The sequence below is a fragment of the Eptatretus burgeri genome, chromosome 8 (genome assembly GCF_056783735.1).
Source record: "Eptatretus burgeri isolate ZD-2024b chromosome 8, Ebu_testis_v1, whole genome shotgun sequence".
Lineage (NCBI taxonomy): Eukaryota > Metazoa > Chordata > Myxini > Myxiniformes > Myxinidae > Eptatretus > Eptatretus burgeri.
Window position 1 is genome coordinate 80,153,092 of NC_140968.1, and position 27,273 is coordinate 80,180,364.

At 39.0% G+C, this 27,273-nt stretch overlaps 1 protein-coding gene across 3 annotated transcripts in view; it reads left to right on the plus strand.

The window, feature by feature from the left end:
- LOC147022143 (fibronectin-like) overlaps positions 1-27,273 on the plus strand; it is a 332,507-nt gene that overhangs the window by 48,138 nt on the left and 257,096 nt on the right. For all 3 annotated transcript variants that reach the window (XR_015061076.1, XM_085892763.1, XM_085892764.1), the window contains exons 9-10: positions 5,093-5,221; positions 6,051-6,188. Coding sequence is in view for 2 of the 3 variants with exons in the window: in XM_085892763.1 (XP_085748889.1) it covers positions 5,093-5,221; positions 6,051-6,188 (267 nt within the window). In the remaining variant the exon portion in view is untranslated. The remainder of the gene's footprint in view (positions 1-5,092; positions 5,222-6,050; positions 6,189-27,273) is intronic.

A 27,273-nucleotide genomic window follows, 5' to 3' on the forward strand; every position in this document is an offset into this window, starting at 1 on the left:
AATTCGTTCCAGGAGGCTGTTCGGATTGCAAAAAGTTCAGATTCCAAAAAATTTTTCCCAATAAGAAATAATGGAAAGTGAATTAATCCATTCGTGGACCCAAAGAAAACCCACTTTCAAGACACTTTAAACTGAAATTGCCCATGTTTAAGGTAAAATAAGATGAGTAAATGACCTTCGGTGGCGGTGTATTGTATGTAAACTGGTACAATCACCAATTCAAAGGTCCACACAGGCTCGAGCTCCGTCCTGGGTTCCGATCGCGCGCGCACTCTGCGAGAGCGCTGCCCCCAGGGCAGCTCATCAACATGATGCCCACAGAACCACAATCACTTTCATCAAACGCACCGGGCTGACGTAATCATGGATATTCAAAATTACAACTGGTTTTGCTGTGAAATTCAATCCTTGCCCGACAGTCCGTCACACCACGTGATCGGATTGCTTTTTTTGTTATTAATTAAAACACAAGATGATTTAAAAAACATACATCACAAATGAAGGTGAAAACACAAGGTAAGGCCTAAGTCACATTTGGCTCGGCGGCCGGAGGGTCTACAAAATGTACGGGCACTAGCAATTATAAAGCGGCCGCAGTATTTCCACGGTCACACAATGTAGTAGTCACATATGTTTATATTTTTCGGGTAGACGCACGGGGTATTTATAAATTGTGGAGACCGAAAACGTGGGGGTGCCATACGGTCTTTGATTTGATGTCGCACGGTGACCTTAGGGTGTTCCTGCGGCGGCCATAAAATTTTCAAGGCAGACGCAAGGTGCCCGCAAGGCGACCGCAGGGGGGCCTTCGGCCGAACGTGCGGCCAGACGGACGGTAACGAATGGGTTAATTATTATTATTATTATTATTATTATTTTTTTACCAGTTCTTTTGTTTCGGCTTGTCGAATTTCTACGGCGAATGTAGAAATGAAAAAAGTTATAACTCTGCGTTATAATTCCACGGCGACCTTACGACCTATAAAATATAGCCATACGGCGTAGGGCCACCCTGAGGCCACCTCAGTTTCTCTGCGGCCGCCGCACGTTTCTGTCAATTCAGAGGGCGTATGGCCGCCGTATCTTCGCCGTAGAGCAAATGTGACTGAGGCCTAAAGTATCGATCGACACACGAGAGATGCTTTCACGAGTACTTCCACCGACGAACTGAATGAACAAAGCGCGAAGATGCGGCTCAAACAGGTGTGGGAGACACGTGAACAAACATGAACGCTACGTTATGTTCGGTTTATTAAAATGTATTAGGTTTTTTGGGCAAAATTTTCTCGAAAAAATTGTTCGGATTCCAATTTGTTCAAACAATGGGGCGTTCGGATTCTGGGGGCACCACGGTATATTATAGTTGTAGTATATTCAGTTATATATACTGTTATATTTTTATTTTAGTAAAAAAAAGAACTGGTATATATACCCACTCATTACCGTCCGTCTGGCCGCACGTTCGCCTTATGGCCCCCCTGCAGCCCCCCTGCAGTCGCCTTGCGGGCACCTTGCGTCTGCCTTGAAAATAATATGGCCGCCGCAGCGACGCCCTAAGGTCACCGTGCGACATCAAATCAAAGACCGTACGGCACCCCCACGTTTTCGGTCTCCACGATTTCTAAATACGCCGTGCAGCTACCCTAAAAAAACATGTGACTGCTACATTGTGTGACCGTGGAAATACTGCGGCCGCCGTATAATTGCTAGTGGCCGCAGATTTTGGAGACCCCACGGCCGCCGTGGCAAATGTGACCTCGGCCTTATTCCTGAAGATTACTTTAGCTTTAATCTTTAATCCTCCAGGAACCCCATATGAAACCAAACGTTGGGTCAGCAAAAGAGGAGAACCAGGAGGGACACACAGTCTTGTCAGAAAGAAGTAAATAATTTGTTTTCACCAGACAGGATTTATGAAACATCGACACAAAGACAGACAAAAACTACACAAGAAAAACCACCCCAGCCATGTGTCCACAAACACAATAATGATGCACACAAAAACCATGCAGAGAGATGAAATGGCATGGGAAGAATCCCAGTCTGCCACAGAACCAAGATGCTGGTTGAAAGGAGCATGGAGCTTTCCAAGGGCAAGAGAGCTCAAACAATGTCCAGAGTGCCAATGGAGAAAGAGTTCAAAGCTGAAGAGAGCCCAGAAAGTACGAGGCAGGGCACCAGAAAGTGAAAGTGCGAGGGTGAACAAGAGGGACTTCGTCAACAAACCTTGCCCTGACATGAGTCTCCTCCCCCCACTATGTCCTGGGGCTCACCATTGATGTTCCCATGGAGTCTTCACCAAAAGGAGTTACACCAATCAGACCCTGGGGGTTCCAAAAAGTCCTAAAATTTTAATACATGTCCAATAGTCCTAAGAATCTAAGTGTACACAAATGGCGCACACGGCCTTAACCAAACGATGGCCCCCTACCACACAAACTAAAGGATGTATTGCAAAATAATGTTGATTACAGACCATGTATCCATAAATAATGCACTTTGAATATCATTCATTACAATATTGTGATGCATTGTAGGTAAGTTGCTGTTGAATATTTAAAGAATTCTAAGTGTGGTGACAGAACCTTTGGGATGACCCTCATATATCAAAGCTAACTTTCAAAGTCAGCTGCTTGCTTGTGCCAAGTGCCCACCATCATGGAAAGTCTAAACTTTTCACTGCGTACAAGGCCCTTTGCTGTAGTTCACTGGAGTACTGCTCTTTCATATGAGTGGGTACCGTGCTTTGCAACTCTTCCTCTATCTCACTGTATGATGTGGAATTAAGGTTTTCAATATCATTGGCATTTCCTTTGAATAAGGAGAGATACTGGTCCAGTTTCTCTGTCATCACATCGGTTAATAGTCGAGCTGTGTTGTGTTTATACTTCCTCTCTTATGTATGGCCTTGTTCCTCTTGCTCTTTCAATCCTTCCATCCCCCCTTCTTCCCCATGGTACACATATCCTTCCAGTAAGCCCTCACCTTGTTAAGCCTTCCAAATCCACATTACCACTGATCTTCACTCTTTTGTGTGTAATTTCTCACACCTGTAAAACCACCTCATTCATACATTCATTTCAAATCCCCTCTTCCCTGCAGGGCTTCAAGACAGCAGTGACATCTAATATCACCTTCCATTCCTACTCTGATATTACCTAACCCTGTTAACTCTCACTGCCCTCACCCATCGTACATGCTGGTTACTATCTTTCATGATTTCTCTCCTGTCTTCTTTTTCCATTTGTTGATCCACCTGATTTTTATGCAGAAGTCTAGGCTTGTAAAGGAGCTAAATGACAGAGGGTCATATGTTTACAGATTGACAGAGAGTAAAGGGGAGAGAATAAGCAGACAAAAATGCATAGACAGAAAACAAATGAATAGTTGAGTGTCAGGAATTTAATCAGGCAAATGAATGAATGAATAAATGAATAGAAGAGGGGGAGGGCAGGGGTGTCAGCAAGAGTAAGAGAAAAGGAGGAAGAGAGGTAGGTATGAAATATAACATGAGGTGATGATGTACAGCATGCTTGAACGTTTGGAGGGAAAAGAAAATGCCACAGACATGGGGGATCAGTTCACTGATAGGAAAATATAGAGGTGAAGGCATATCGGTGAGCATCCAGTTCAGACTTGGGCATGGAAACCAGGTGTGGACTTCTGGAAGAATGCGTACCACCCGGTGAGCTGCGGATGAATGGAGGGAACAGAGGATAGGTGGAGTAAGACGAAAAGTGAGACAATAGGAAACTGAGAGCAAGCTACTTACTTGTGTGCAGCTATTCCCTCACCAGGATGCTGGAGGATGACCGAGAGCACACTCAGCTCCAAGCTGTATAGCCTGGGTTCGAATGTCGTCCTGGTGTTTCACAGGCAGGGTGATTCATCAATGTGTGTGCTGTTCCTTGGATGGATGTTAAACTGTGCGTCCTGTCTGCCGGCATTAGTTGATGGATGTGAAAGCTATCATGGTGTCCTTCGTGGAGTAGACAAGCTATCGCCGCCACACAAAATAAATTACAAATTCCTGCCCTAACGACTGCTGGGAAGGCAAATGGCAAAACACCCAGCATGACCCTTGCCAAGAACCTGTTTTTGCAGCACCGACGCTCTATAACAGAGTATGGTACATCAGAATCTAAAAGATTTCCCCCATCCACCCAGTGTTGGTATGCTAATGATCTTTCCTCTGTCACATTGCTCTTGCACGAACCGAGATTTAGTTTGCATAAAAAAAAGTTATGTTCATACAGATAAGTAAATAATTCATTTAAATAGCTGATTTATTTTTCTGTAATGCAACAAACAAGCTGCCATACATATTTGGCTTTAGTTGTGTTAATATAAGACCAATCTTTAAACACAACTGTGTGTTCACTGCAGTCTATTTTTCAGGATAAAAGAAACTCGAAAAACATTTGTCATAAAAGAGTAATTACGTCTCTTTTATTGGAAATGTAGATTGGTGACTTGCAACTGGGCCTCAAGGGTGGTGTACAGAAGTGTTTAGAAAAAATAACAATAAATACAAGACACAGGAAGGTGAAATTCACTGCACATCATATGCAATGTGCAAGAGTAAAATGAGTGTTCATTTACATCAGTAGGATGTCTAATAAATAAAGAAGATATAAGTACACCTGACGCGAGGCAGAGGCTTCAGACTTGGCACACTCACAAGGCTGTACCGTCAAAATGAAACGTCCCAGAAGATAAAGATAATAGGCTCACATTTGTACATGTAGTGTTTTAAAATTAAACCTTTTGCGACAAAATATCATACCTTCCAGTCTCCTTGATTATTTTGAATAAGACAACTGCAACCCATCATTTTGGAATGGCTTTTATACTCGTCACTTCATATTTTTTCTGACAACAATGAGTGTAAAATCAGTGACACACCACCACGATGCCCTGGGCTATCCATAACCTCGCAGTGTGAAACAATATCAGCGTTTTTTTTAAAAACTTTGTCTTCTCTTCAGTGTATAACTGTTTTTTGTTTTTTTTGCCTCAATTCCTTGCTTCCATTGAAGCTAAAAGTGTTGCCAGATGTAACACATGATGTTGTTTTCTGTTTGTCCAACAGATGATTGTGCTGTGCATGGAATATTTTACTCTTCAGGGGAGAAGTTCCAACACCGTCACCAATCTGGGCACATGTTGAACTGTACTTGCCTCGGCCAAGGTCATCGGCTGTGGACTTGTGATGGTCTAGGTACTTAGTCCACACGAATACTACCCTTCATGAATCCCTCTTCAATAGAAGTAAAGTTTGGAAGGCAGAAAGGCTGATGAACTAGACTGGAAAAAAATAACATCCATGATAATTGCCTAACTGTGTTGTTCTTGAATATGTAGATTCTGATCACTGGATTTCTGGCGAGAGAGAGCTTTGGATGCCTAGGGTTTTCCAAACCCTAATGCAATTCATATTTGTCAGTTTTATTGCCACAATTGACTCATCTGGCTTTCACACAGTTTTGCAAGACACTGTAGCTCCTTGCATTCTCTGGATAACAGACATTTACTTTTTAATCAAACTCGTTCATTCTTACTGCATATCTCCCAGGGTGCATGTCTGAAAACCTTTCCAACTTTCTCATTCTTTGTCGCCATATGACATGATGGCTGCTGAGGATCACAGCAAAAAACAAAAAAAAGATTATTTTGAAGGACAAAGGAATTAAAGTGGGTGTTAGTTGTTTAAGAGGATAATGCTACAGTGAAAATAGAGGCTGCTTTTGACAAAAATGCCACACTCGTTGAGAGAAGACGGTGTTGGAGTGGCTTGGACAGCGAGGTAGTTGTGAAAAGTTAATGGATACCAAATATGAACAGAACTATTTTGTTCATAAAGTGTTTAAGTGAGTAAATGGTCCTGAAGTGATGCATTTTATTATTGTTATTTACAGTATTTATACTGGTGCACTGGGCATAGAAGCTTGACGAAGAGATTTGTGTTTTGCTTGCATCTGTGGGTGACCGTGTATTGAAGGGATAACAACAATTATGTATAATTATATGACGTTTATGCATGCCAACAGAGCAATGCCAGGATCCAGATTCTAAGCGTTTTTACCTGGTGGGAGAGAGCTGGAGCTCTGAGGTTCAGGAACGCACTTACTTTTGTAAATGCCACAGCCATGGTGAATGGAACTGCGTGCCTGAAAAGCAACCTACAAGTAAGTATCTCCAAAATATTTCTGCCTCATGCTTTCTTTTTTTATTTAATATTAGCAACCTGATCCTGCTGCTCCATATCGCTGGTTATATTCATAAATTTTCACTGTGATCATTTCTAAAGGGAACTCATCCCTCTCTGCTGTTTCTTACTCCCATGCATTACTTCTGTAGCTATGGACAAAACCCAGCAGTGTGATGCTCCTTAATGTATCTCACATGTAATATGGCATATCCATGTGCAAGGGATGCAAAAACAAACACCTACTTTGATGTAGGAGTGCAGAGGCAGAACAATGTCTTTACGTATCCACGACACAAACCTTAGCTGTGAAAATGTCCTTTCCATGCCGCCCTACGAATGAACATTGAATATTTTGTGACCAGAGTATTTTGTTGAGTCAAAGCAATGTTTGTAGTGTAATGTGTCTGTGAAAATGTTACAATTGCATTTTTAAAGCTTCATTTTGATGAGAATTTTATTAGGTCAGAGGTGAGTGAGCACTAAAACAGAGTAAAGTAGACAAATGGACCTGGTTTTGAGGAATGTTTATATGAAAAGCAGTGCGTACGAGAGCATCTGACAACATATTTCAAGTTGCTCGCAGCATCTGACAGGATGGTGCACAGGCAACACCGTGTGTGTGTGTGTGTGTGTGTGTGTGTGTGTGTGTGTGTGTGTGTGTGTGTGTGTGTGTGTGTGTGTGTGTGTGTGTGTGTGTGTGTGTGTGTAGATAAGGGTTTTTGCGGTTTGAATGATCCATTGTAATTATTAAAATGCACAGCCAACCAAAATGACAAAATTTGACCAAACCCACACCTATTTTGATACAAACGGGCAAGAGTCGATCAAATCTCAGGTGATGTTTCATTCGTGACCCACAAACTTCTTCAAAGCCCAATGAAAAATCGAATGTCTGGACTTGCTTTAATCTGCCTTGTGTTAATCCTCTCCTGGTCCAACACACTGATGTTTGGAGTGGAAAACAAAAAAAACTAGAACGGGCACTCGGTAGAGCGCATACCTTCGCCGCCGCTACTTTTTTCCGGGCACATTTGAAAAACGTCATTTAAAAACGTCCTTGACATCACAACCATCAGTCCGATGGACGTCAAATTTGGTGTTAGATGTCATTGAGGGCAGTCCAACAAAAAGGAATGATAAACACTGAAAAAAAACGAAAGTTTAAAAATGACGTCATCTTGTGACGTCATTTTGACGCACTTCCAATGACGTCACTACCAATCGCGGACTACCATCCTGAAAGCTCTTATTTCATGGAACATTTTAACGTTGGTTTCATGTCAATAGCTCTATTAGATCTGAAGTTATGCCTACAAGTATATTTTGACCTTGAGTGTGACCTTGACCTTGACCATAGAGTTAATTTGCAAAACCTGTTCATAAATAAGCAGATATTTTGGTACTGATCATAATGCCTGGATTTGGGACAATTTCATTTACAAACTACATAGATATTTGAATATAAAATATCAGGACATTTTCGCCACAATTGAAAAACGTTATGTTCAAACGTCAATGACGTCATAACGGTCAGTCCGAACGACGTCAAATTTGGTGTGTGGCGTCCTTAAGGTAAGTCCTACAAAACGGTATGATCAAAACTGATGAGGTCGAAAATTGAAAATTTATGTCATCTTGTGACGTCATTTTGACGCACTTCTGATGACGTCACGTCAAATCTGACACCACGTACCCGAAAGGTATTTCGTCATGGAACAATATGGCATTGGTTGCATGTCGATAGCTGTCTTATGAAGGAAGTTATGCTCAAAAGTTTGTTTTTGACCTTATCATGACCTTGACCTTGACCTTTGACCCGATCGCTCCCAAAATCTAATCAAATCGTCCTTGGATAATCACGAATCATCCCACCAATTTTCATGCAATTCGGTTTAATACTTTCTGAGTTATGCGAATAACAAACAAACACACATATTCACAAATAAATAAATACACAGCGACCAAAACATAACCTTTCACAGAATGCGAAGGTAAAAATTGCATTTCTCCCTGTTGTTCATGCTAATTATCTTTGATTTATTCTCTGCTCCCTCTGCATGTTTCCTTTATGATCTGGTAAAATATTGACTAATTAACCTGGATGTACAGTACATGTCCAAGAACTTTCCAAGTTTTAATGAACATCCATATTTTACTCTTCTTCTTCTTCTTCTTCTTCTTCTTCTTCTTCTTCTTCTTCTTCTTCTTCTTCTTCTTCTTCTTCTTCTTCTTCTTCTTCTTCTTCTTCTTCTTCTTCTTCTTCTTCTTCTTCTTCTTCTTCTTCTTCTTCTTCTTCTACTTCTACTTCTTCTTCTTCTTCTTCTTCTTCTTCTACTTCTACTTCTTCTACTTCTACTTCTACTTCTACTTCTACTTCTACTTCTACTTCTACTTCTACTTCTACTTCTACTTCTACTTCTACTACTTCTACTTCTACTTCTACTTCTACTTCTACTTCTACTTCTACTTCTACTTCTACTTCTACTTCTACTTCTACTTCTACTTCTACTTCTTCTACTTCTACTTCTTCTACATCTTCTACTTCTACTTCACTTCTTCACTTCTACTTCACTTCTTCTACTTCTACTCTTCTACTTCTTCTACTTCTACTTCTACTTCTACTTCTTCTACTTCTACTTCTTCTACATCTTCTACTTCTACTTCTTCTACTTCTTCTACTTCTACTTCTTCTACTTCTTCTACTTCTACTTCTTCTACTTCTACTTCTACTTCTTCTACTTCTTCTACTTCTTCTACTTCTTCTACTTCTACTACTTCTTCTACTTCTTCTACTTCTTCTTCTACTACTTCTACTTCTACTTCTTCTTCTACTTCTACTTCTTCTACTTCTACTTCTATTTCTACTTCTTCTACTTCTTCTACTTCTACTTCTACTTCTTCTACTTCACTCTTCACTTCTACTTCTTCTACTTCTTCTACTTCTACCTACTTCTACTTCTACTTCTTCACTTTCTACTTCTTCTACTTCTTCTACTTCTACTTCTACTTCACTTCTACTTCTACTTCTTCACTTCTTCTACTTCTACTTCTTCCACTTCTACTTCTTCACTTCTACTTCACTTCACTTCTTCTACTTCTACTTCTTCTACTTCTACTCTCACTTCTTCACTTCACTCTTCTACTTCTTCACTTCTTCACTCTACTTCACTTCTTCTACTTCACTTCTTCACTTCACTTCTTCACTTCTACTTCACTTCTTCACTTCACTTCTTCTTTCTTCACTTCACTTCTTCACTTCTTCACTTCACTCTTCTTCACTTCTACTTCTTCTACTTCTACTTCTTCCACTTCTACTCTTCACTCTCTTCACTCTCTTCACTTCTTCACTTCTTCACTTCTTCACTTCTTCACTCTTCTACTTCACTCTCACTTCTCCACTTCTACTTCACTTCACTCTTCCACTCTCACTCTTCACTTCTTCACTTCACTTCTCACTTCACTCTTCCACTTCACTCTTCTACTTCACTTCACTTCTACTTCCACTCACTCTCACTTCTTCCACTTCACTCTTCTACTTCACTCTTCCACTCACTTCTCCACTCTACTCTACTCTTCCACTTCTACTTCACCTTCTACTTCTACTCTTCCACTTCTACTTCTTCCACTCTTCACTCTTCTACTCCACCTCCACTCACTTCTACTTCTTCTACTTCTTCCACTCCACTTCTACTTCTTCTACTTCTACTTCTTCCACTTCTACTTCTTCTACTTCTACTTCTTCTACTTCTACTTCTTCTACTTCTACTTCTTCTACTGACTTCTTCTACTTCTACTTCTTCTACTTCTTCCACTTCTACTTCTACTTCTTCTACTTCTACTTCTTCTACTTCTACTTCTCTTCTACTTCTACTTCTTCACTTCTACTTCTTCTACTTCTACTTCTTCTACTTCTACTTCTACTTCTTCTACTTCTACTTCTTCACTTCACTTCTACTTCTTCACTTCTACTTCACTCTTCACTTCTTCCACTTCACTTCTACTTCTTCACTTCACTTCTACTTCACTTCTTCACTTCTTCCACTTCACTTCACTTCTTCCACTTCCACTCTCACTTCTACTTCACTTCACTTCACTTCCACTTCACTCTTCACTTCACTTCTACTCACTTCTCCACTTCACTCTTCACTTCTACTCCACTTCACTCTTCCACTTCTTCACTTCACTTCACTCTTCACTTCTACTTCTACTTCTTCCACTTCACTTCTACTTCTTCCACTTCTACTTCTTCACTTCTTCACTTCTTCTACTTCACTCTTCCACTTCTACTTCTTCCACTTCCACTCTCTTCACTCTCACTCTTCCACTTCTACTCTTCTACTTCTACTTCTTCTACTTCTTCTACTTCTTCTACTTCTACTTCTTCTACTTCTACTTCTTCTACTTCTTCCACTTCTACTTCTACTTCTTCTACTTCTACTTCTTCTACTTCTACTTCTTCTACTTCTACTTCTACTTCTTCTACTTCTACTTCTTCTACTACTTACTTCTTCTACTTCTACTTCTTCTACTTCTTCCACTTCTACTTCTACTTCTTCTACTTCTACTTCTACTTCTTCTACTTCTTCTACTTCTACTTCTTCTACTTCTACTTCTTCTACTTCTACTTCTTCTACTTCTACTTCTTCTACTTCTACTTCTTCTACTTCTACTTCTACTTCTACTTCTTCTACTTCTTCCACTTCTACTTCTACTTCTTCTACTTCTACTTCTTCTACTTCTACTTCTACTTCTTCTTCTACTTCTACTTCTTCTACTTCTACTTCTTCTACTTCTACTTCTACTTCTACTTCTTCTACTTCTTCCACTTCTACTTCTACTTCTTCTACTTCTACTTCTTCTACTTCTACTTCTACTTCTTCTACTTCTACTTCTTCTACTACTTCCTTCTTCTACTTCTACTTCTTCTACTTCTTCCACTTCTACTTCTACTTCTTCTACTTCACTCTACTTCTACTTCTTCTACTTCTTCTACTTCTACTTCTTCACTTCACTTCTTCTACTTCACTTCTTCTACTTCTACTTCTTCACTTCTACTTCTTCTACTTCCTACTTCTACTTCTACTTCTTCACTTCTTCCACTTCTACTTCACTTCTTCACTTCTACTTCTTCCACTTCTACTTCTACTTCTTCTTCACTTCACTTCTTCTACTTCTTCCACTTCTACTCTTCCACTTCACTTCTTCTACTTCTACTTCTTCACTTTCTACTTCTTCTACTTCTACTTCTTCCACTTCTACTCTTCTACTTCTTCTACTTCTACTTCTTCTACTTCTTCCACTTCTTCTACTTCTACTTCTTCTACTTCTACTTCTTCCACTTCTCCACTTCTTCTACTCTACTTCTTCTACTTCTACTCTCTACTTCTTCTACTTCTTCTACTTCACTTCACTTCTACTTCTACTTCTTCTACTTCTACTTCTTCTACTTCTTCCACTTCTTCTACTTCTTCACTCTTCTACTTCTACTCTCACTTCTACTTCTTCTACTTCTTCTACTTCTACTTCTTCTACTTCTACTTCTTCTACTTCTACTTCTTCTACTTCTACTTCTACTTCTACTTCTTCTACTTCTTCCACTTCTACTTCTACTTCTTCTACTTCTACTTCTTCTACTTCTACTTCTACTTCTTCTTCTACTTCTACTTCTTCTACTTCTTCTACTTCTACTTCTTCTACTTCTACTTCTTCTACTTCTACTTCTTCTACTTCTTCTACTTCTTCTACTTCTACTTCTTCTACTTCTTCTACTTCTTCTGCTTCTTCTACTTCTTCTACTTCTACTTCTATTTCTTCTTCTTCTACTTCTTCTACTTCTACTTCTACTTCTTCTACTTCTACTTCTTCTACTTCTTTTACTTCTTCTACTTCTACTTCTTCTACTTCTTCTACTTCTACTTCTATTTCTACTTCTATTTCTACTTCTTCTACTTCTTCTACTTCTACTTCTTCCACTTCTACTTCTACTTCTTCTACTTCTACTTCTTCTACTTCTACTTCTTCTACTTCTACTTCTTCTACTTCTACTTCTACTTCTACTTCTTCTACTTCTTCCACTTCTACTTCTACTTCTTCTACTTCTACTTCTTCTACTTCTTCCACTTCTACTTCTACTTCTTCTACTTCTACTTCTACTTCTTCTACTTCTTCTACTTCTACTTCTTCTACTTCTACTTCTTCTACTTCTACTTCTTCTACTTCTACTTCTTCTACTTCTACTTCTTCTACTTCTACTTCTACTTCTACTTCTTCTACTTCTTCCACTTCTACTTCTACTTCTTCTACTTCTACTTCTTCTACTTCTACTTCTACTTCTTCTTCTACTTCTACTTCTTCTACTTCTTCTACTTCTACTTCTTCTACTTCTACTTCTTCTACTTCTTCTACTTCTTCTACTTCTACTTCTTCTACTTCTACTTCTTCTACTTCTACTTCTTCTACTTCTACTTCTTCTACTTCTACTTCTACATCTTCTACTTCTTCTGCTTCTTCTACTTCTACTTCTTCTACTTCTTCTACTTCTTCTGCTTCTTCTACTTCTACTTCTTCTACTTCTACTTCTTCTACTTCTTCTACTTCTTCTACTTCTTCTACTTCTACTTCTTCTACTTCTTCTACTTCTACTTCTTCCACTTCTACTTCTACTTCTTCTACTTCTACTTCTTCTACTTCTACTTCTACTTCTTCTACTTCTTCTACTTCTACTTCTTCTACTTCTTCTACTTCTTCTACTTCTACTTCTTCTACTTCTACTTCTTCTACTTCTACTTCTTCTACTTCTACTTCTTCTACTTCTACTTCTTCTACTTCTACTTCTACATCTTCTACTTCTTCTGCTTCTTCTACTTCTACTTCTTCTACTTCTTCTACTTCTTCTGCTTCTTCTACTTCTACTTCTTCTACTTCTACTTCTACTTCTTCTACTTCTTCTACTTCTTCTACTTCTACTTCTTCTACTTCTTCTACTTCTACTTCTTCTACTTCTTCTACTTCTACTTCTACTTCTACTTCTACTTCTACTTCTACTTCTACATCTTCTACTTCTACTTCTTCTACTTCTACTTCTTCTACTTCTACTTCTTCTACTTCTACTTCTACTTCTTCTACTTCTTCCACTTCTACTTCTACTTCTTCTACTTCTTCTACTTCTTCTACTTCTACTTCTTCTACTTCTTCTACTTCTACTTCTTCTACTTCTTCCACTTCTACTTCTACTTCTTCTACTTCTACTTCTACTTCTTCTACTTCTTCTACTTCTACTTCTTCTACTTCTACTTCTTCTACTTCTACTTCTTCTACTTCTACTTCTTCTACTTCTACTTCTTCTACTTCTACTTCTACTTCTACTTCTTCTACTTCTTCCACTTCTACTTCTACTTCTTCTACTTCTACTTCTTCTACTTCTACTTCTACTTCTTCTTCTACTTCTACTTCTTCTACTTCTTCTACTTCTACTTCTTCTACTTCTACTTCTTCTACTTCTTCTACTTCTTCTACTTCTACTTCTTCTACTTCTACTTCTTCTACTTCTACTTCTTCTACTTCTACTTCTACATCTTCTACTTCTTCTGCTTCTTCTACTTCTACTTCTTCTACTTCTTCTACTTCTTCTGCTTCTTCTACTTCTACTTCTTCTACTTCTACTTCTTCTACTTCTTCTACTTCTTCTACTTCTTCTACTTCTACTTCTTCTACTTCTTCTACTTCTACTTCTTCCACTTCTACTTCTACTTCTTCTACTTCTACTTCTTCTACTTCTACTTCTACTTCTTCTACTTCTTCTACTTCTACTTCTTCTACTTCTTCTACTTCTTCTACTTCTACTTCTTCTACTTCTACTTCTTCTACTTCTACTTCTTGTACTTCTACTTCTTCTACTTCTACTTCTTCTACTTCTACTTCTTCTACTTCTACATCTTCTACTTCTTCTGCTTCTTCTACTTCTACTTCTTCTACTTCTTCTACTTCTTCTGCTTCTTCTACTTCTACTTCTTCTACTTCTACTTCTACTTCTTCTACTTCTTCTACTTCTTCTACTTCTACTTCTTCTACTTCTTCTACTTCTACTTCTTCTACTTCTTCTACTTCTACTTCTACTTCTACTTCTACTTCTACTTCTACTTCTACATCTTCTACTTCTACTTCTTCTACTTCTACTTCTTCTACTTCTACTTCTTCTACTTCTACTTCTACTTCTTCTACTTCTTCCACTTCTACTTCTACTTCTTCTACTTCTACTTCTTCTACTTCTACTTCTACTTCTTCTACTTCTTCTACTTCTACTTCTTCTACTTCTTCTACTTCTTCTACTTCTACTTCTACTTCTACTTCTTCTACTTCTTCCACTTCTACTTCTACTTCTTCTACTTCTACTTCTTCTACTTCTACTTCTACTTCTTCTACTTCTTCTACTTCTTCTACTTCTACTTCTTTTACTTCTTCTACTTCTTCTACTTCTTCTTCTACTACTTCTACTTCTACTTCTTCTTCTACTTCTACTTCTTCTACTTCTTCTACTTCTACTTCTTCTACTTCTACTTCTTCTACTTCTTCTACTTCTACTTCTTCTATTTCTACTTCTATTTCTACTTCTTCTACTTCTTCTACTTCTTCTACTTCTACTTCTTCTACTTCTACTTCTTCTACTTCTTTTACTTCTTCTACTTCTACTTCTTCTACTTCTACTTCTACTTCTTCTACTTCTTCCACTTCTACTTCTACTTCTTCTACTTCTACTTCTTCTACTTCTACTTCTACTTCTTCTACTTCTTCTACTTCTACTTCTTCTACTTCTTCTACTTCTTCTACTTCTACTTCTACTTCTACTTCTTCTACTTCTTCCACTTCTACTTCTACTTCTTCTACTTCTACTTCTTCTACTTCTACTTCTACTTCTTCTACTTCTTCTACTTCTTCTACTTCTACTTCTTCTACTTCTTCTACTTCTACTTCTTCCACTTCTACTTCTACTTCTTCTACTTCTACTTCTTCTACTTCTACTTCTACTTCTTCTACTTCTTCTACTTCTACTTCTTCTACTTCTTCTACTTCTTCTACTTCTACTTCTTCTACTTCTACTTCTTCTACTTCTACTTCTTGTACTTCTACTTCTTCTACTTCTACTTCTTCTACTTCTACTTCTTCTACTTCTACATCTTCTACTTCTTCTGCTTCTTCTACTTCTACTTCTTCTACTTCTACTTCTACTTCTTCTACTTCTTCTACTTCTTCTACTTCTACTTCTTCTACTTCTTCTACTTCTTCTACTTCTACTTCTTCTACTTCTTCTACTTCTACTTCTTCTACTTCTTCTACTTCTACTTCTACTTCTACTTCTACTTCTACTTCTACATCTTCTACTTCTTCCACTTCTACTTCTACTTCTTCTACTTCTACTTCTACTTCTACATCTTCTACTTCTTCCACTTCTACTTCTACTTCTTCTACTTCTTCTACTTCTACTTCTACTTCTACTTCTTCTACTTCTTCTACTTCTACTTCTTCTACTTCTTCTACTTCTTCTACTTCTACTTCTTCTACTTCTACTTCTTCTACTTCTTCCACTTCTACTTCTACTTCTTCTACTTCTACTTCTTCTACTTCTACTTCTACTTCTTCTACTTCTTCTACTTCTTCTACTTCTACTTCTTTTACTTCTTCTACTTCTTCTACTTCTTCTTCTACTACTTCTACTTCTACTTCTTCTTCTACTTCTACTTCTTCTACTTCTTCTACTTCTACTTCTTCTACTTCTACTTCTTCTACTTCTTCTTCTTCTATTTCTACTTCTATTTCTACTTCTTCTACTTCTTCTACTTCTTCTACTTCTACTTCTTCTACTTCTACTTCTTCTACTTCTTTTACTTCTTCTACTTCTACTTCTTCTACTTCTACTTCTACTTCTTCTACTTCTTCCACTTCTACTTCTACTTCTTCTACTTCTACTTCTTCTACTTCTACTTCTACTTCTTCTACTTCTTCTACTTCTACTTCTTCTACTTCTTCTACTTCTTCTACTTCTACTTCTACTTCTACTTCTACTCTTCCACTTCTACTTCTACTTCTTCTACTTCTACTTCTTCTACTTCTTCTACTTCTTCTACTTCTTCTACTTCTTCTACTTCTACTTCTTTTACTTCTTCTACTTCTTCTACTTCTTCTTCTACTACTTCTACTTCTACTTCTTCTTCTACTTCTACTTCTTCTACTTCTTCTACTTCTACTTCTTCTACTTCTACTTCTTCTACTTCTTCTACTTCTACTTCTTCTATTTCTACTTCTATTTCTACTTCTTCTACTTCTTCTACTTCTTCTACTTCTACTTCTTCTACTTCTACTTCTTCTACTTCTTTTACTTCTTCTACTTCTACTTCTTCTACTTCTACTTCTTCTACTTCTACTTCTTGTACTTCTACTTCTTCTACTTCTACTTCTTCTACTTCTACTTCTTCTACTTCTACTTCTTCTACTTCTACTTCTTCTACTTCTTCTTCTACTTCTTCTTCTACTTCTTCTTCCTCTTCACAAAGCATATTTTTGCAAACCTGTTTCTCACCAGTGGGTCGTCCATCATCCATCCTTCAGTTCCTTCAGCACAACCTTTCTCCGTGCCTTCCAACAACTCATTCCCCCCCATCCCATGATCTTTATCTCAGAAATTTAAATACAGGTATCTTGAGAAGCTCATTTTGCAGAGGTTGTCTCCAAACAACAACCAATTCCACTTCGCGTTCTTTTACAGTGTCAAAATCCTCCTTGTTTCTTACTAAAACCACGAGGGCTAGAGCATTTTGTCTCTTTCTCCTTGTTTAATGTGTCTGTTTGTGGGTTTGTTTTGAGGTGGTGTGTTTGTTTAACTTTTGTACACATGAATTGCTTGAAGGAATGACTTGAAAACTCATCATTGTACTCATTGCCGGAATTTTTTTTACTACCCTTTGCACTGCCATGCCATGTTTCATCATGGCGCTGAAGAACAGATGAAGCTTTGGGCTTGGTTGGAGGCTCAGAGTGTCGGAGGTTGGAGGCTTGAATAATATCGTCTATGGCATATTTCTATATTAATGTTGTTAGTATTGTTTTTGAGCATCTCTTACTCAATAGTATGTGACACAAGTGCAGGAAAAGGCTTAAAGAGGATTCTCTTTGGGAGTTTGGCTTTATTAAATGAGCAAGAACCAGCAGTGACTCAATAAATGAAAGTATAATAACCAGGTTCATTAATTCTTGCAGAAGGCCTTTTGCACACAATATAGGCACGTTAATGGGTTCATAAGAAGGAAGAAGGAAGAACAAAAAGATAACGTACAAAAGCTGGTCAATCTGAAAGTATTAATCTTATGGTTTCTGGCTGGCGTAACTTGGAGTCCTATGTTGTTTTGTTCACAAAATTGAATTCCGAGCTCCATAATGATTTTCATCTAAACCATTTGTATACCAGATCTGGACACTTTGAACCAGGATCAAATAGTACTCAAGAACCAAGATCCTGAAGTCTACCAACCATGGGTAGACAAACCAGGACACCAACATCCCCAAATCAAACAATCAGGGACAGACACGCTACAAGGAGGCCACCAACATCCCCAAATCAAACAATCAGGGACAGACACGCTACAAGGAGGCCACCAACATCCATGGACAAACTAACCACAAGAGACCACCAAGATCCAGGAGTCAGTCATCCTGGGACAGACAAACCAGAGGGCAGCAACCAAGAAGCCAGAGTCAACCAACCAGGGACAGACAAACCCCAAGGAGACCACCACGATCTGAGAGTCATCTAACGAGGAACAGACAAACGAGAAGGAAGCAATCATCCATCAGTTGTTCACTATAATGTTGGTGTCATTTTGAAAGGTGATGTGTTGTGGGACAACCTTACTAACTTTGAAAAGCTAAGTACATCTCAGACCATTTTTCTCCTGGAAAGAACTTTCAAACGTTCATCGCCCAGAATGTCATGCGTGGCATGCTCAAACAGGCTAAACTATTTATTTTTCAACACTTTTGGCTGCAGATTTATGGTTGGTTAGTTTACAGCTCTGCTGATACTGGCGGCCTTTGTAAGTTCTGTTTCCTTTTTTCATCAACAAAAGACAAACGCAAGTATGCCAGTGTACGAGTCATAAAACACTTTGTAAATCTTGTCAAAGCAACAGGAAAGGATAGAATATTGGAGTCTTACCAGAACCTTCAGTATCAAAAAAACTCCATGCAGGTGGGTTTGATACTGCTGCAGCATCAAGAACTTCCTGAAAGATCCCTGTTGTACTTGATAAATAAGGCAAACAAAGACCTTTATCAACCAAATCTCCACTTTCTAGATACATTTCTGTACACATTTGGTGCACTTTTTGTGGAAAGGGTATTGTAGAAGCAGTTGTCCTGTGTGGTAAACAAATTCTCCCACTTCATGGCCACAGGGATGACTGGACAAGCCAAACATCAAATAAAGGTAACTTTGTTGCAATTTTTGAGATTATGGCTAGGTATGACATACTTCTGAGAGAGCACATGGAAACTGGAAAGAAAATGCACAGTTGACTTCAAAAACTGTCCAAAATGAAGTAATTGATGTACTGGCAGACTCCATTCGAAAAGAAAATGTTTGAAGCTTGCAAGACCATCATGCCTTCTTCTCTATCATGGCCAATGAAGTTACAGATGCAAATGGCAACCGAGCAATATCACTGTGCCTCCAAATGCTGGATAACTGCAAGATCAAGGAGCTTTTTTTTTTTCAACTTTGTTTACCTGGAGAGGACTACTGAAGAAACCAAAGCACAGGCTATTATGAACAGCATAAAAATACATTGTTGAAATTGGAAAAGCTCGTGGTCAAAGCTATGATGGTGCATCTTACATGTCCTCAGAAAAAGTTAGTGTTCAAGTCAAGATAAAGCAAAATTCTCCTCATGCCTTGTATTTTCATTGTAACAGTTACATGCTCAATCTAAGCGTTGATAGTGCCTGTAAACTCCCTGCCATCAGACACATTTTAGACACTGAATGCTGTGTTCCATTTCTTCAACAGTTCCCCCAAAAGACAGCGGTTTCTGGAAATAACTCAAGACCACATGGCACCAGAGATGAGCAAGCAAATGTTGGTTGGCATGTGCACGACCAGATGGGTGGAATGGCATACAAACTATGAAACGTTTTACAAAATGTTTGAATTCATTTGAATGTCTGAGGACCATGCTAAATCCATCTGGATAAAAAAAAATATATATATATACATATATATATATATATATATATATATATATATATATGTATGTATGTATATGTATATATATATATATATATATATATATATATATGTATGTATGTATATGTATATATATATATATATATATATATATATGTATGTATGTATATATATATATATATATATATATATATATGTATGTATGTATGTATATATGTACATATATATATATATATATATATATATGTATATATATATATATATATATATGTATGTATATATATATATATATATATATATATATATATATATGTATATATATATATATATGTATATATATATATATATATATATGTATATATATATGTATATATATATATATATGTATATATATATATATATATATATATATATATATATATATATATATATATATGTATATATATATATATATATATATATATATATATATATATATATATATATATATATATATATATATATATATATATATATATATATATATATATATATATATATATATATATATATATATATATATATATATATATATAGGTATATATATAGGTATATATATATATATATATATATATATATATATATATATATATGTATGTATATATATATATATATATGTATATATATATATATATGTATATATATATGTGTGTGTATATATATATATATATATATATATATATATATATATATATATATATATATATACACACAAGGATGGATGGAACATGGCCTGTTGATTGGGACAGTGAAATAAGAGTAAGTGCGTTGGGACTTCTGACAAGCCTCACATCATTTGCAACTATCATTGTCTTTGTCATTGCCAAGAATGGCCTGAAGAATGTCAGACCCATAGTGTCAAAACTTCAGAAGCGAGGTCTCGACATCTTTCAAGCATACAACATGATTAATTAAACATTTGGCAAAATAAAGTTGCTGAGACAGGACATTGTTGAAGAATACAATGTGTGATTTGATGATGCCTCATGTTTGGCTACACTCATTGATTCTTCCATCAGTGCTCCATGGGTTCTTCGTTCAGCAAGAGAGCTCCATCAATCTAATTCACACAGTGCATCTCCCAAGGAATATTCCTTGTGAAGCATTGTCATTCCATTTTGTGAACAACTGTCTGCAGAATTCAAAGAGCGATTCAATCCTGAAAGCAGGCGAGGTGCTGACATGCTCGCTCTTCTTCCAGAGGCAATAAAAAAAGTGAAGTCAAACAGGTTCTTGATATGGGCTGATGTTCTGGCTGTACGACTTTGCCACATCCACTATCACAAAGGGCAGAGGTGATATAATAGCATCGTTTTGGAATGGAAAAACTGTAATCGGTGTGCACTCGATCTGACTCAACGAGGACATATTTCCCAACATCAGAACTTTTAGCCAGATAGGATGCACTCTACCTGTTACTAGTTATGAGATTGAGTATTCATTTTCATGCCTATGGATCCTATGATCCTATGGAGGATCAAGACCTTTCTGCACAACAGGATGGGTGAAATCAACTTTCAGGTCTCACCCTGTTGCACATGAACCACCGCATGGAGATTGACCTGGAAAAAGTGTGCGAAATGCATGTATAAAGAAATAATCGCAGGATGCTTTCAAGTTATCTCTTGCACCAGTAAAAGGGTATTTTCCTTAGAACGGCAAACCAGATTATTGTAATGGGCAGTATCACAAGCAGTTTTGTCTTTCATATCATGTTACTGACTTTTTATTATCACCCCAGAAATCAAATGCATATTTTTTTCTGTCCCTCCAACCAATACATTTTATTCACCTCGATTCAGGATATTTCAAACTCGGGCCATGAGTTACCTGTTGCAATAGTATTAAAAATTTATAACACCTTCCTCACTACATTCCCAGTTCTTGTGTTGATATGCTTCATGATTCTGTGCATTTTAGAAGGTTTGTTTGTAAACAGTTCAATATTTTTGTTTAAAAAGCTGAAGAAGCAAATATTCTGAAACAAATGAAAAAACAAATAAGTTGAACAAGGTATATTAACTGTTTATTGTTATACCGAAAGACACAAAACTCGTTAAAAGTGGAATATAGAATTACGTATATCTTGGCCAGTTATGTGATGCAACTTGCGGTGTTTTTGTAAAGAACAGTAAAGACTTAAATAACATGATTGTAGACAAAGAAAAAGAAAATCTATATATTAATACTGAAGGACCAATTTTGTGCTCCTCCTAGCAGTCGTGTCACGTTTTTCTCGGTACTGTGACCTGGACTGAAAGAAACTTCGTACCTGTAAGAGTGCATCGCACATAGTGGCAACAGTTAACCTTCAACTCTGAAGCATCTATTTATTAATACTGAAGACTGAAGCATCTATATATTAATACTGAAGGACCAATTTTGTGCTCCTCCTACGTCACGTCAGTCGCGTCACGTTTTTCTCGGTACTGTGACCTGAGAAGTTTTGACACGGTGTTTGCAAGTCAAAGTCGACACGTGCACGAATCAGGGGACCTCTTCACAAGGAGTAGTGTACACCAAAAATGTTGTGTACAAGGATGTTTTGTAGGCCTCATTAGGTGAGGCCATGGAGTACATCGACTGGGATCTGGCTCTTACAAGAGACGCCACTGGTTGTCATATTGGGCTCATGGAACGGAATCTGTCTGTGACGGAGTTTCGGCTCGTATAAATGATTTTTATAACTTCTTATTGTGTTCATTTTTCGATACTCTTCTTATTGTGTTCATTTTTTGATACTCTTCTTTCTTAAAGGCTAAACATTTGTAATAATGTTCAAAATTTATTGTTTCTTTGATTACATTTTTCTTTACCCCCTTTAACTTTTTATCACTCTTCAATTTTATTATCAATATATTTATAGGCATAAGCCTTTGCTCTCATTCCCACAAACTCACTCATTATCTTTCCACCCAACTCATCTTTAAACTTTCCAATGACCTTTTTATTCTTTCTTGAAAATGGTTTGTTACATGATTTATAATTGCTTGTATCATAAATATCAACATCCTGAGACATATCCTTTTTAATATCTTCTGTATTGATTTTCAAAATATAACTGTCTGTATCCATATATAGGAGATTAACCCCTGCCACATATTTCTTCTTTTGGTTGTTTTAGAAGTAGTCATACATTAACAACTTTGACAAGTCAAGAATTGATGTTCCTGTGTAGATAGGTTTATTCATTTCAATACTTTCTTTGTTCAAATGAAGAGCACAAAAGTTCTCTGAAAACACCTCCGCTCTTTGAAAACTTGGTTTATTAATTAATTTGGATGCTTGTTTCCAAGATGTAGCAAGTCTTATGTTTTGTCTATTCCTAACATCTTTCATAGTCTTTCCAAATATAGTATTGTTACGTTTGAGGGGGGGGGGTATGCATTCAAAGGGTAATTAGGATGTTTAATTAGGTATGCCATGCTGTTCGAGTGTGCCAGGATCTCGATGTAATAAGTAGCAATTCAGTGGTGATAAGTTTTTTTTTTTTTAGTTTTTTTTTTTTTTGTATACCTTGGTCGAGGCTCGTATGAGAGCTAACACACAACTCACAGCAAGGAGGCATGAGACAAGAGGGGCGGGAGTGGAAGGGACAAAACAGTGGGGAACAGATACATTAGGTGAACTGTGGAAGGGAGAGGGATGGGGATGGGACGGGGAACATGGCGAAGAGAAGATGGACATTTCAGAGACTTTCAGGAAGGAAAGCAGGGGAAATGAAGGAAGTGGGCTTGGGTGGATTATCGGGGGTAGAAAAGATCGAGGATTTGGATGGGGGAAGATAAGAGGTGGTGGTGAACAGCTGTTTTGAAAGCCTGGAGGGAAGAATGGGAAAGAATAGAGTGAGGAAGTTTATTACAAAGGCGGGAAAAAGAGGAATGAAAGAGTGAAGATGAGCAGTGATTCGTGATTTTGGTAGTTTTACCAGAAGGGGTTGTTGGCGGACCTTGAGCGCCCTGTGGAAATGTGGTGGGGACAAATCGCAGAGAGAGCAGGGGGGGCAAGGCTGGAGAGGAGTCGGTAGAAGACAGAAAGACCACCGACCAACCTGCGGTGATTGAGTGAGAGGCCCAAAGACTCAGCTTCATTGCGGGAGATGCCGATGATCTTAAATGCCCTGGTTTCGACAGCGTGAAGCCGAGAAAGGTGGGAGGCAGGAGCACCAGCCCAGAGGGGAGAGCAGTACTCCATCAGGCTACGGACAAAAGCTTTGTAAGTGGTCAGGAGCTCAAGAGGGCCGAGGAAGGACTTAGCACGACGGAGGATTCCCAGTCGGTGACTGGCTTTTGAGGCGAGGTTGGAAATGTGACTTTCCCAGGAAAGGTCATGGCAGATAGTGAGACCTAGAAGCTTGAAAGAAAAGACTTCTTCCAGAGGATTGTTGAGAAAGTGGATGGGGGGTTTTGTAAACGGTCCTTTCGAAGAGACATAGTGAGAGTGTGAGATTTGTCTGGATTGAAAGACATGTTCCACGTGTTGGACCAGTTTGTGATTTTATCCAGATCTGCAGTGAGCGAAGAAGCGGCTGCTTGCCGGTCTGAGGGATGACAGATGGTACGGCAGAGGGTGGAGTCGTCGGCAAAGAGAAATAGAGGATTTTCCAGAGAGTCCGAGAGATCATTGATGAAAACCAGAAAAAGAACAGGGCCCAGAACGCTACCTTGAGGAACTCCAGCCTGCACAGGAAGAGGGGATGAAAGAACTCCATTTAGGGCCACACGTTGACTGCGACAGGAGAGAAAGTCTGCGAGCCATGAGTGGAGATGGCCTTGAATACCATGGGAAGAGAGTTTGGTGAGTAGGGCAGGGTGCCAGACTGTGTCAAAAGCACGTGATATGTCCAGGGATACGGCTCGGATTTCCTGTCTGGCATTGAGGACCTCCATCCATTGATGGGAGAGCAGAAGCAGCATATCCAGGGTAGAGTGACCTGGTCTGAAACCAAATTGATGATTGGAAATCAAGCCATTGGAGAAGAGGAAGGATTTCATATCTGAGGCGATGATGGATTCCATCACCTTGCTGATGATTGGGAGAAGGCTGATTGGTCTGTAGTTACAGGGATCTGTTTTTGCACCTTTTTTATGCAGGGCAGTGATGTTAGCAGATTTCCAAGCAGATGGCAGATGACCTTGGGCAAATGAGAGGGTGAATAGAACAGAGAGAGGGTGAGCAAGAGCAGAAGAGCAGGCTTTGAGGACACGTGGGCTGATGCCGTCTGGACCGGTTGCAGAATCTGACTCGAGGTTTGAAAGCAAGCTCTCCACCTTGTCAGGAGAAAAGGATACAGAGTCCAGGGACAGTTGGGTGCGACTGGGTAAAGTGGGTAGAGATAGAGATGGGTTTAGGACACAAGATTTAGCTGCAAACACCGAGTTTAGACATTCAGCTTTATCACGTGTGGAATCAGCAGTGCGGCCATTTGAGGTAAGGGAGGGGATGGAGGGGGAACATACACCAGAAACAGATTTGATTAAACGCCACCAGGATTTTGAGGAGGGAGAGAGGTTTGAGAGTTCAGACTTGAGATGAGAAAGATGTTGTTTTCTGGCTCTCCTAAGGGTAGATACACACTTGTTCCGAGCTTTGTGGAAAGAACTGAGATTGCCCTCAGTTTGGTTTGCTTTCCATGAGGCAAAGGCAAGTTGTTTCAGGACAACTGCCTCGCCACAAGCTTCAGTAAACCAAGGGCGGGAGGAAGGGTAAGACAACTGAACACGAGAGGGGATAAATCTGTGCATGAGGGAGAGCAAGTTTCTTTGAAAGAATTCCCAGGATGAGTTGATGTTTGAGAAAGTAGTGATAGGAGACCAGTCTGTAAGTTTGATGGCTGCTCGGAGACCCTGCCAGTCGGCTTGAGTGAAATGCCAGACTCGACGGCGGTGAGGTGGTTCTCTGATAACAGCCAGAGAGATGTCCACTTTGACAAGGACGTGGTCAGAAGAACCAATTGGAGCGAAGGAAGAGCAGCAGATATTGTCAGGGAAATTTGTCAAAATCAGATCCAGAAGAGATGGAGTACCATTGGTTGAGATCCGGGTCGGGAAGTTGACCGATTGAGTCAGTCCCAATGAGTCGCAGAAAGCTTTTGCTGAGGTGCCATGGCAGGTGAGAGAGGTACCCACACCTAGCCAACTGGCGTGATGACAATTAAAGTCACCACATAAGAGGAAGAGAGAGTTTGGATGAGAAGATAGAAGATGGTCCATGTTTTCGGATAGTGAGGTGTAGATGGAGTCATCACTGTTCGGTAGACGGTACAGTACACATATATACATGAGGTGGGAGTGGAGGGGAAGCCGAAGTTGTCTAGTAAATGTCCATTTCTTCAAGGGGGAAATGATAATTGTCACGTAATTAGATAGGGACACGGGATAGGGTAAGTGTGTCTGCGTAAACCCCTTTTAGTATTCTCTGGAGGCTTGTCGTGACGTCACAGGACAGTGCTGCGGATGGCTCCGCCCCGTGATCACGATTGGCGGAAGGCGACGGCGGTGGGCCAATAAAACGGCTCGATTGGAAGTGACGAGGAGGGGAGGATAAAAAGGTTCTGTTCGGGGTCGGAAAGGAAGAGGAAGAAGATCGGGACCGAAAGACTGTTTTTTGGGGTGGAGGTTGTTGTGCTGGGAGCGTGCTTGTTGTTGCGCTGATTCGGCCCTGGTTTCATCGTGTCTTGTAGCCTTGCTGAGCCTTTTGCCTCACCTTGGTTGGCTCTGGGGTTCTGCTGGCTCGGAGTACGGGGTCGAATGGCCGGCGGACCTGCCTCCCTCTCCTGCTCGCAATTTGGCGCCAGAACTGGTTCCCTGGCGGCTGTGAGCGGACTTGGGCCAAGACCAGGAGGTCGACAGCACCACGGTTTCTCCTGCCCCCCTGACAAGAGCAAGGCCAGCTCGTCCGACGCCAATCCAGGGACTGTTGCGTCCACACCACGGTCCGGCCTGACCACCAGGAATAGCTACGTTTTGTGTGTGTGTGTGTGTGTGTGTGTGTGTGTGTGTGTGTGTGTGTGTGTGTGTGTGTGTGTGTGTGTGTGTATGTGTGTGTGTGTGTGTGTGTGTGTGTGTGTGTGTGTGTGTGTGTACCTGGCGCCTTAGAGGGTTTGAGATTTGTATATTCATTGGAATTGTCTGTGTTCTCCCCACGCCCGATCCCACACCATCCCGTCGAATCGCCCCGGATCCCTCTTCTTGCCGAGTCTTGTTATTTCTGGTTAGAGGAATAAACGTTATCAACTCAGTGAAAAGCGACTCGTGCCACCTTCCTCGTCCCGTTTGCGGTAGAGCAATTAGAACCGCCATCTTTGGGTTATAAATAAATAAAGCGCCTCCATCGTTTCGGCTCATTCTACGTTGGCGGGACTGTTCAAGTCCCGTGAACGTCACAGTATTATTCATTAATTTATAAAAGTTCTTCTCAAAATCATTTGGAGCAAATGTTCTTTTTTTTCTGTGCTAAAATCAACACACTTTTTTAACCAATGACTGTTTAAATTTCAAAATTATATTAATTTTCTTTAATCTTTACCCAGCAGATAAATATTGCTTAAATTCCTTTGATGAAAAACATATTTCCCTTTATCAAATAATGTAATAATAATTTCTCTGTTGGTTTGCCTTTTGTAAGAAATGATTGTTAATAACGGCTTAGCCATTCCTTCTTCAAACTTTCTTTATCAGGTGCATATGGTGTCTTTATGTTTCTTATGGAATTCTTCAGGATATTTTAAATCAACCTCAAAATAATATTCTACTTTAACTTCATCTAATTCTTTTTGAGAGGAGATAACAAT